We start from the raw sequence: 11,165 nt of genomic DNA on the forward strand, positions 1-11,165 counted from the left end.
GTGCCTTATTGGCCCCATTTGGATTTCGTCTGCTGGAGAATGTGTGTAACTGAGTAACTGATAGGAGATAAGAATAAGGCTGCAGCATGACCATGACACATTCTTCTGAAGTGACAGTTCTGCCTGAGGTATAAGTAGTAAGGAAAGTAGTTTAAAAACTAGCTATGCTGCTAGGCAGTGGTGGCACACACTTTTATTCCCAGCACTCCAGAGGCAGAAGCAGAGAGGCAGAGAGGCAGAGGCAGACCAATCTCTGAGTTTGAGGCCAGCCTGGTCTACAAAATGAGTTCTAGGACAGCCACAGGATACCACACAGAGAAACCCTGTCTTGGGGTAAAAATAACTGTGTTGGTGCTGGAGAAATGGCTCTGTGGTTAAGAGTACTTGCTGTTCTTGCAAAGAACCTGGGTTCGATTCCTGGCACCCACTTGGCAGCTCACAACCATCTGTTACCCCAATTTCAGTGGATTCAGTGTCCTCTTCTGGCCTCTATGCAAGTGGTACACAGCCATATGCAGGCAGAACACACATTCACACACAAACACACACACACACACACACACACGTTAATATAAACAACTAATATAAAGCATTTTTCTAAAAAGTTGCTATGTTGTAGAGTATACTACAAAACTGGGGCATGGCTGGTACTTCTGATCCCAGTATTGGGAAGAAGTTCAAGGTCATCCTCAGCTACATAATGAGAAGGCCAGCCTGCCTGGAAGATAAATAAGTAAGTAAATAAATAAATGGAGAAATAGGAGGCTTGAATCAACTTTTCTCAAGAATGACATAGTAGCTTGGCCTATGCGCTCTAACCTCTAAGTTACATACAGTGAGGCTATTATTATTTATGATTAAGGTCAGAGAATTTCAGGATTAATCTCAGATACTGCCGTCTGCTCCTAGGGCTGAGCAGGCCCATGAGCTGTATAGGCCCATGAACAGAAGGCAGCCTATGACCTAGGAAGTGGACATCACTTCAGACCGCTGTCTCCATCCTCACTTTTGCTCTAATAGGAACTAGGAAGAGACATCTTGGGAAATGCCACCAATAAAGATGGAATGAACATAAACAACATTTGCACCAGTGTATGAATGCCACTAATAATTCTTCCGCCTCTATGGCAGTGCTCTGGTGTCTCCATGCTGAGAAACTGACTGTATTCCTTACTGTTAAACAAGGGGCAAGGTAACACCTTGGAATCATATTTTTAAAATTTTAAAATGTTGGCACTGGGGCTAAAGGAAAAAAATCTCTTACTCAGCAACTCTAGGAGTGCAGCAAGATGGAGTGACAAGGGAAGATGGAGTAAAGACTTTCCCCACTAAGCTATGCCATAGCCCTGAACTGACATCAGTTGCAGAATGAGACACAGCAGAGTCCTAACCTAGACCTGCGTCTCTAGGCCAGAGCTTCTCTTACCTGGTTGCCTAAAGCCTGGGAAAAGCAGCTCTCCGTCCTCCATCTCCTCCCCTGCTTCCTACCCTTTCCAGGAAGCCATGTAACCTTAGCCTCTCTTCCCAGGGAGCCTACTACACACAGCCTGTGTATGCCGCCCAGCCCCATGTCATCCACCACACCACCGTCGTCCAGCCCAACAGCATTCCCTCTGCCATCTACCCAGCTCCTGTTGCTGCCCCAAGGACCAATGGTGTGGCCATGGGCATGGTGGCAGGCACCACCATGGCAATGTCAGCAGGTAAGGGCAATGTCAGCAGGTATCTGCCCTAGCCTAGCATCCTTTGCTCTCTTTCAGGAATTCCTCACATTGAGAACAGTCATGGAACTGCTGCAGCCCAGCATGAGAAACCCTGTGCCAGGGCAGGGGCTTTCCAGGAAGACAAGGAGGAATGTGCTAAAACTTAGAAATTTAGAGTTTAAATTATTCAAAGGGATGAGAAAGATTACATACAAGGTGGACATATTGAGCAAGGCCTAGAATAATGGATGAAGCATAGATGAAAGGGAAGGGAAGTGCAAGCAGTACATTCTCAGGAAGGGAGGATTTAAGACATGTAGGAAACCGGATGAGTGGAGGGGGCTGCACCACTGCTAAGGCTGGATTGTAGAAAAGCTTGAATTCTCAGGAGAGAGAACTAACAGCTTTCCCTAGGAAGGGATGGGATTGAGCCTCTGGCTGTAGGCTGGATCAGGAGAAAAGGAGTTTAGGGAGGGAATGTTGACAGTGGGCCTCCAGTAGCAGCAGGGGTCGGGGAAGGAGCACACAAGCACTCTGTTGATTAGCAGGAAGGAGCTCACAGAGGGCCTTTCCCATAATTAATTCTAAGAGCCAGAGAAATAGGAGTCCCTGAAGACCCTTTCTGGTGATCTGTCCTGCCCCTGAGGAACCTTGGGGATAAAGGTGGGAAGTGTAGCCTTAGAAGTGTGGGAGTTCCTGTGAAGGGCATGCTGACCAGAGGGTTGTGACCGCCTTACAGAAACCCAAGTTTCAAAGGACCAACTAAGTTGCCATCTGAAGTAAGAAAGAGGGTACCATGGCTGCTCAGTCCAAAAGCAATCTGCTAGGTACTTGCTCAGTGCCAGCCTATTGTTAGGATCCTTAAGGCAGAACAGAGCCCTGCCCTTAAAACCTAGGTGAATTTAGAAAGAAGATAGAAGCAGGAAAGTCAACAGTTGCTACTCTGAGTCTGCAATAAAATAAGCATGCAAAGGAAAAGGGAGGGGTCCTTAGAATAATGATTCTGTCTTTCCTCACCCTAAGTGCTCACAGGCAGTCCAGGGTGACAGGGACATGAACAGGAAGAGCAGCCATGCAAAAGGTGCTTTCCTCCTCTCCATCCCTGTACTCGGATTACAACCTCCTCAGGTTTCTTCTTCTCTCTCCACGCTCAGGTACCTTGCTGACCACACCCCAGCACACTGCAATTGGGGCACACCCTGTCTCCATGCCCACATACAGGGCCCAAGGAACTCCTGCGTACAGCTACGTGCCCCCGCACTGGTAAAGCCTGCAGCCCATCCAAGTGAGTAGGGTCAGGGATGGCAGAGAAGGGGTGAGGGTGGGGGGACACATGTAGGAACTGCCTCAAAAGACCTAGCTTGGGTTTGGTGTCCTAGAAGCAGGCTATAGTCATCACTTGTTACCTACTCCAGGTTCTTTAATGCCATTCTTAATAGCTATCTCTTTACAAATGTCACAGTTTTCATGGTAGTTCTGATCTTCAGCTTGGTTATTTTAGGTAAACAGTTTAAAATCACTTGGCTAATTAAAATTGAGGTGGGGCTTTAACACTTGTCCTCTGCTGTTGAATTCTGGGTTCTTTGTGAAATCTTCTAGAGGTTCAGTTCTTCAAATGAAGTCTTACCTAAATCATGTGCCACCTCTGGTTATAGCCTAGTGGAGACCCTGATGTCCCCAACATCATTTTCATGGACTGAGAGCCTGCTGCTCCCCTGGGAAGGCATGGGGAGCTCCATTTAGGGCTCCCACGCTGGACGGAGAGGGTGCAGTGATTTCTCAAGTGGCCTGTGGAGTGTCACCCTCTTTAATGGTGTTCCTTTCTTCCCCAGATCTGGAGTCACATTGTATGCAACTACTCGAGTCTTACCGGTGCTGAGCAGTCCCCTAGCAGCACCACCTCTATTTGCAAGAAGAGACAACGGAAGTGCAAGGGTCACTTTATGCATCTTTAATGGTTTTGATTTTTATTTTTGGTTTTTGTAAAAGCTGCTTTTTCTAATCTCCTAGGAGCCTCCCCTTTGCCTCCCTCTCAGCACTGCCCCTCTGCTCTAGCCCTTCTTCCTACTAACCAGGCCCAGTCCTCTCTGCACTTCTCCCCTTCCCTGAGCACCCTGTCCCTGAGATCCCAGTCCAGTAGCAAGCAGAGAGTGAGGTTTATTGTGATGGTTCATCTAAAGGCTAGGTTCATTTGAAGAACAGATGTGGCCCTCCTTGTGGAATAGGAACTTGGAGCTGTTGAAAAGGCCACATCTCTGTCAGATTGTCATTTTCTGAAGCAAGATGAGTTCAAATACAAAGAAATATCTCCTAAGAACCATCACAACAGACCATGAACAATCCCACCTGGTTGTGTAGGAATGTTAGCAGTTTCATGTCCCCAGGCTCAGAACCTGGGAAAGCAGAGAATTTGGGGAAGGGTGGAGGGAGGGGAGACCCTGGGGAGTAGTGTGAAGAAGGGCAGGAGGATGCTCAGCTCTGGTGAATGGTCTCACAGGCCCACATTTCTGGGCCTGGACCTTCTGATTTGCACAGTGATGTTAACTGACCTGGCGCTTCCTTCAGAGATGCTTTGACCTCAAACCTGCCAAGCAGCTGCATGGTGGTGGGATCCCAGCATCTGGAGGCTTCTGAAGGCCAGGTGTATGCATAATCCCACACTTAGCCTGAGCCTCGTGGACCTACTCCAAGGAGCTTCCTCCTGATGAGAGTGGGAACTGGTGGCATTTCTCTCCCTTGCCCTTCTGCCCTTCCCAGAGCCAGGGCGCACACGTCTGTCTGTGGGGCTGGCAGGCAGGCCAAGCTCTTGGTTACCTTGTGCCATGTCACGGCCAAAGTGAAGGAACCACATTCCAGGTGGGAGCTGGCGGTTCTGAAGGTCAGGATAGTGAAGGAAAACAATAGCAATAATCATTTCATACTCATGGAACTGAAGGGACCTTAGCACCCATCATCTCATCCATTCCCCTATCTGACACATGAGGAAACTGAGGCCCAGAGAACCAGAAAAGACTTCTCTGAACCTCATTGTAAATTAGCATTAAATGCAGCCTTCCTACCTACTGGCATTTTACCTACAAAATTTTTGCTAGGGATGGATTGGCTTGACTTTGTAAAAAATTAAGTCAGCAGTGCCCACATCTGGTGAGCTCCGGAATGACCTCTGGGCGTGTTTCTGCTATTTTCCCTCACGGACTCCAAAGGTGGGGGCTGAAGACTTAGGCAGAGGCCACATAGGACAGATGGCAGAAATAGAAATTACACTTGGAAAACCTATGAAGACATCTGGAATGTTCGTCCTGACCCTGACTCCACTCCAGGAAAAGGAGTAGGTGGGCTGGCTGGAAGGAAAGGCTATGCACTTAGGACTGTAGCTCTTTATCCTAAGAAGAGAGGAAGAATGGGAGCATCAGAAGAGGCGTACATGGATGAGGCCAAGCAGATACAGTCACATCTGGGAGAAGAAGAGGTACCCCTGGGACAAGGAAGTTCTTCCTAGTCTCAGACAGGAAATGGATTGGCCAGCCACCCTCCTGTGTCCAGCTAGCAGAGCTGAAATCCTCACTGGGATATCACAGAAATATCTTACAGTGTAAAATTGGATCACTGGTAATATTTCAGACTTGAATTATTTTCACTTTAAATTCATTTTAAACTTGGATATCACCTTCCTATTTCCCAAGTTCCCCTAAAGGAAAAAAAGGAAACCCTTGATCTGGAATGACCTCAGGAACAGTCTGACTGTCCCCAGGAGGCCAGAGTTCTTCAACATCTGTAGCAGAGAGCCAGAAGTTAAGGCTCTACCTTCCTGGTCTTCCAGGAACTTCAAGACCAGGAAATCTCAGCTGTTCTGGGGTGCTGACAAGGTTTCATTTTAAAACAAACTTTTCCAGTGTTAATCTGATTTTATACCACCTCTCCCTGCCCACTGTGGGTTTGTATCGGTGGATGAAGGTTGCTAGAGATCATGTCCAACATGTTAAAAGAATTCCAAACTGATAACGGTGGTGATAGCTGTAGGATGCCTTTGTCAGGTGCTTCATAGTTTTGGAGCACTTCACGACCTTTAACATACTGACCCTGAGAGCAGCAGCAGGGTCCGTCATTCCACCCACTTGACAAATGAGGCAGTAGAGTCTAAGAAGAAATGAAATGGCCCAACGTGAGCTCAATGCTGGATTCCTGGCAGGCTTCCTGGACCCTGCAGTCTCCAGGTGACCTGGTGGAGGAGAACAAAATCAGACCCAGGAATGGCCTTTTAACGTTTGTTCTTTCCACACCAGTAAATAAAAGCTGTTTGCACCCCTCATTGTTCATGTGGGTTAGCCCTAAGAGATGAAGGCATGGTGCCTGCTATTTAATTCATAGAGAATCCAAGGCTCAGAAAAGTACAGGGACTTTCTGGTAAGGAATCCCCTGCTGGCTCTATTCTTTCTAAGCCTGATCCAAACATAGGCTTGTGTTCTGATCTAAGCATCTATGCTCTGCACCCCACCTTAGACCTCGTCTGTGATTCAAGATCAGAAAAGCCCCAAGGTGAAAACCAAGTATTGACAGGCTATGGTCTAGAAGAACCAGACCCATTAACTCTTTTTTTAGTTAAGAGCACAAGAGCCCCAGTTCAGCTGGCCTCACCCTATTGTTTGACAGAGATCCACAAGTCTGGCCAAGTTTAGTGAGTCATAGCAAAGGGACTGAGCCCCAGGGCACAGGGTGGTGTGTGCCTCAGGTTAGGTGAACAGCTTCCTATAAGGTGACAGGTAGCTGGCAGGAGTGCGCTAGGTATCATCTCAACATTTTAGATGGCTCAAGACAGAAGAGGCCAGAGCTGGAAGGGTCACCTCACCATAGGATGAGGGGTGTGCACCTGACACCATGAGCTGCCATACCGGCATCACCATACACAGACACCTTGTCCACACCCCTTCCTCTCCTCAGTGCAGAGCTGAGGAAGAGGTGCTTCTGTTCACCAGCCTCCCTTGTCACCATTTGATCATCTTCATCCACCCAGGGCCAGGAAGTCTGGAAACTGAACTACTCCCAGTGACTGAAAGCCTCAGAGTGTCTTGTCATGCTTAAAACAAACAAAACAGTTTAAAAACAAGCAAAAGCCCTATTTTTCTTCCTATAAGGTAAAACACCTTTTCCTTCTTGTTATCCCAGCAATGCCCTGAAGTGCATACCCCTTCCCTGAATATTCATCAGGGACACACACATCTATCTGTCCAGACCTCTGTTTGTATGTAAAGTACTTTGACTTTGATTGCCAAAACCTCTACTTTAAAGATGGAGGCAGGGTATGCATCGTGATGCTATGAAGGGGGTCGGAGACTTGCCAAAGGACACATAGCTCATGAGTGAAAGAGCCAAGATTGAAACTCTTACGATCCTCTGTTCTTGTTGCTGCCTCCTACTGGATCTCTTAAGAGTAAGCTTGCTTGAAGGAGGAAGGGGCTACCTGCTACCCCACACAGAAGTGTTTATGAAGACTTGGGGAGGTTTTTAAAAATTTCTGATTTAGGCCAAGACCTATAATGGGCTCTGGAGACTTAGAGGTAGATCCAGCTGGTAGCACAGATAGGAATTTGCCACAAAAGACCTAACTCAGAACACTGATGGTGACAACTGCCCAGTACTGAAGATAATTGAGGACAGTATTGTCCATCTTTCAACAAAGAGTCTTGCTTCTGGGAAGTCTGCATACTCAGGCCATCTGAATCCTGTCCAGATCCAACAAAGTACTTTAATGGGAGATGGCATATGCCTGAACTACTGAAAGCATGTCTGGAGCACCAGGCTTACTTGAGAACCGGAGACTAACTTGTGTCCATGTATCCCAGTGCTTTCTGGCCATCTAGACAGTTTTAAGTTTGAGACCTAGCAGTGTTTCTTTGGAAGGCTTGATGCTCTATTCTAAATAGCCTTCAGAAATGAGTCATGGGGAGCATACAAGTAGCACAAGTCCGTTGGTCACCAAGTTCTGGCATCCTTATTGTGCAGACATGACACATCAAATAAGGCATTGGCTGAACCAGGCTTAGTTCCCTGCATATCTGATATCTTGCCCTTGCTATGGGCTCTGGTCTTCACAGCATTTGTTCTGGCTGAATCAGTCATCATCCATGTGTGACTCATGTTCAGTCAGCTTTGCCTTTCCCCTTGAGTTAACTATATCACTGCTGAGTGTGTGGCCCCAAGTGTCTTGTCAAGCTTGGGAGACTAAAGAAGGGCAGCCTGGGTTGAGGTGGACAAAGGGGAGCAAATTAGTGGAAGAAACTTAGCTAAGTTCATTGTTCAGACAACACCTGAGCCTCTAGACAGACTTCTGTGGATATGCCAGGCTGGCAGCAAGGTTTGTCCTTTTCCTACCCCTCTTCCCTCTCCTAGAAAAATTATTTGTGAAATTTGGTATTATGTAGTTCCAGGACTCAGCCTTCCAAGTTCCCAGTAGGCCTGCTTCAACATTCCATGGCCAAACTTGCCTGACCTAGACTTGGGTCCCACTCCCTCAGTTTCCCCTGTGGGTATTTCCTAATTTATATACTGTTAATGCCAGCCAGAAGGCCAGCTAAGAACGTAGGAGTTGAAACTGGTTGCCACAGAGCCAGAGGGACACAGACGACAAAGAAGCACTTGCTTTACTGTGGCTGCTACTTTCAGTAGTCCTTAGGTAGCCCTGCTGTGGCAATGTGTCCCTTTATCCATTCCAGCCTGAGGGACAATTTTCTTTCCCAAGAGAACAGATTTAAAACAGCTTTATAGATAACTGCAGTCCACAGGAATCCGGTTTGGGCTTGACCCTAGCATCCTCTGTCCTTGACCCCAGCTCAGCCATCCTCCTCATGCATGAAAGTCAGACTGAATGAAGAATAGGACTGGCCCAGAGACCTCAGGTCAGCCAGATCCACTGGATCTGTCTTGTGAACCAAGCTCCTTACAAGGTGATGCAAGGCTAGGCCTTCTGCACCTTGGAGTTGTCTTTTATCTTTGAAGGCCCAGGGCCTGTCCCCTACCTGTCTTCAAGGCATCTGCACCCCTCTTTCAGATCACATGACAGAGACGCTTGTTCTCATGGCATGTACCATCCCTGTGAAGAGAGCGTTGTGTATGATTTTGTATTTTTTAATTCATTTTAACCTACAGGTTGGAATCTAATTTTTAAATTTTATTGGAACTCACATTTTAAAACAAATAAAAAACATTTAAAAATAATAATAATTATAATAAACCTTTGACCAGTGTCTTCCAAGTAGTTTGATCAAATAATTTATAGGTGTTTTCAAAATAGAGCCTGGAGTGTAAAGACTGGAAAGCCCTGTGGCCACGCTTGTGTGTATGAAGTGTAAATCTGGCTTTGTTGTTTTGGATTCCTTTGGGTTTTGTTTTGTTTTGAAGATCAGATAGTGATCACTCTGAATGGTTGAAGCCAAGAGTTTGTAACTATGATATTTACTGTAAGCTGTAGAATATTCAACAACTATTAAAAGAAAGTTTCCAAAAAAAAAAAAAACCCAACAAAAACCAAAACGTGATTCTTGGGTGAGGGAGACACAGACCTCCTCCAGCCAGTGAGTCCCTGCGCTTCTCCTTCCTCGGGGAATTCTAAGCTTCTTTTTTTACCTGTTCTAAGTACACACCTGGAATCCCGGTACTTTAGAGGCTCGGGTAGGATTGCAACTCAAAAGCTTGTGGTAGGATTGCAACTCAAAAGCTTGTGTCTCGAAGGCTGAGGATATACCCAATGGTTAGAGCACAGGCTGCTCTCACAAAGGGCCAGGGTTGGAGTCCCAGGACCCATAGTGCTTCACAACAGTCCATAACTCAGGGGATCCCATGCTGTCTCCTGGTCTTTGGGAGCACCATTCATACACATAAAATCCATACACACATACACATTTATATAGGAGCGCATGTGTCTCAAAAAAGAAAACAAGCAATGTCCCACGTGGGAGGGCAGTTGAGGAGGGAAGGGCCTTGGCCTAGGTGAAGTTGGTATTCATCCGCACTCTGGTTCTAGCATGCAGGCCCATCTAGGAGGAGCTGGTTTCTTAGAAGACAGGATCTCCTCCTCTCCTCAGAGCAGTGAGGGAGTGTCAGGTAGGAAACCAAGGGAAGCTTGGTGGCTTATTACAGCAGTTATGACAGATCCACAGGGCCTCATACAAGCCTGCCATTATGGACTTTTTTTTTTTTTTCCTTTCTCTACTGTACACTGTTTCCTGTCCCTTCAGGGTGATGCTACTGCCATTACTGCTCAGGCTTTGTCTCAGTTACTTTTCTATTGTGAAGACACCATAATAACTAAGGCAACTTATAGAAGAGTTTATTGGGGTTTAAAGCATACCACTGAGAATATGCACATGGGAGCTGCCTGGAAATGGCATTTTGTTTTTTGGTTTTGTTGTTTTGGATTTTGTTTTCTTTTTGCTTTTCAAGACAAGGTTTCTCTGTATAGCCCTGGCTGCCCTGGAACTTCCTTTGTGGACCAGGCTGGCCTGAAACTCAGAGATCCCTCTGCCTCTGCCTCCTGAATACTAACATTAAAGCTGTGCACTACCATGCCCTGTGAGGCATAGGCTTTTGAAACCTCAAAGCCTGCCCCCTAAACAAGGCCATACCTCCTGATCCTTCTCAAACAGTTGCACCAACTGGGGACTAAGCATTCAAATAAATGAGCCTTATGGGGATAATTCTTTTTCAAACCACCACACACTTCTTGGACATCTAACCACTTTTCTTTCCCAGGGCCTGGCCCTCACAGTTCATGTTCCACAGCTAATAGGCCAAAGGCTCAGCATGCTCAACTGTAATGAACGTGGCCAGAAGTGATCGCTCCAGAAGTTGGAGCTAGGTATGTACCCTTGTGTTTAGTCAACTCAGTTGTATTAGGTTCAATAATGTTTTAAGACTTCCCAAGGATGGGGGTGCAACACAGAGACACCAGGCTTGCATAGCTTGGGTTCCATCCCTAATGCTGCAAGATCAGTAAGACCCTCCATGGGCAGGGATAACCAGAGGCCACCTGTGGACCAGTGCTACTTTGACCCATGCTACAGTGGAAATTGGTACACCAAGCCTCACTTGCCCTCCTGACATCCTCCCAGCCTTTTGTTCTGACCATGATCCATTGTGGACCTGGTTAAGGGAGGAGAGGATGCCTTATCTGAGACAGGATAGAACATCTTAGGCTCATTTCCATGTCACAACCGCAGGGCTATTTTCTAGAAGTGGGCAGAGAGCTAGTGATCAGACCCTACTTGTTCTTCCCTCCAACTCCCACCGCCACCCACGAGCTGCAGGGATTTGTAGGAAAGTTTCCAAGGAGAGGTGGGGCTGTGGAGACTGAAAATGTCACACATCTGCATCATATCTCTGCCTTGATGTTGAGAGGTTGATGACACAAGAAGCAAATGAAGCAAGCCATTCTTTCAGCAGGCAGGAGCAGGCTAGAGAAGTGCTTAT

General features: G+C 46.8%; 1 protein-coding gene across 2 annotated transcripts in view; it reads left to right on the forward strand.

Annotated features, from left to right (window-relative positions):
- Fam168a (family with sequence similarity 168 member A) overlaps window positions 1-8,935 on the forward strand; it is a 142,123-nt gene extending 133,188 nt beyond the window's left edge. The window contains exons 6-8 of one of the 2 annotated variants that reach the window (XM_034499029.2): window positions 1,529-1,703; window positions 2,858-2,988; window positions 3,536-8,523. In XM_034499029.2, coding sequence (XP_034354920.1) covers window positions 1,529-1,703; window positions 2,858-2,970 — 288 coding nt within the window. In that variant the 3' untranslated portion in view covers window positions 2,971-2,988; window positions 3,536-8,523. Of the gene's footprint in view, window positions 1-1,528; window positions 1,704-2,857; window positions 2,989-3,535 lie in introns of both variants that reach the window. The other variant, XM_034499022.2, reaches the window with a different exon arrangement.
- Window positions 8,936-11,165: the final 2,230 nt, after the last annotated feature.

This window comes from Arvicanthis niloticus, chromosome 1, assembly GCF_011762505.2.
Source record: "Arvicanthis niloticus isolate mArvNil1 chromosome 1, mArvNil1.pat.X, whole genome shotgun sequence".
NCBI classification, from domain to species: domain Eukaryota; kingdom Metazoa; phylum Chordata; class Mammalia; order Rodentia; family Muridae; genus Arvicanthis; species Arvicanthis niloticus.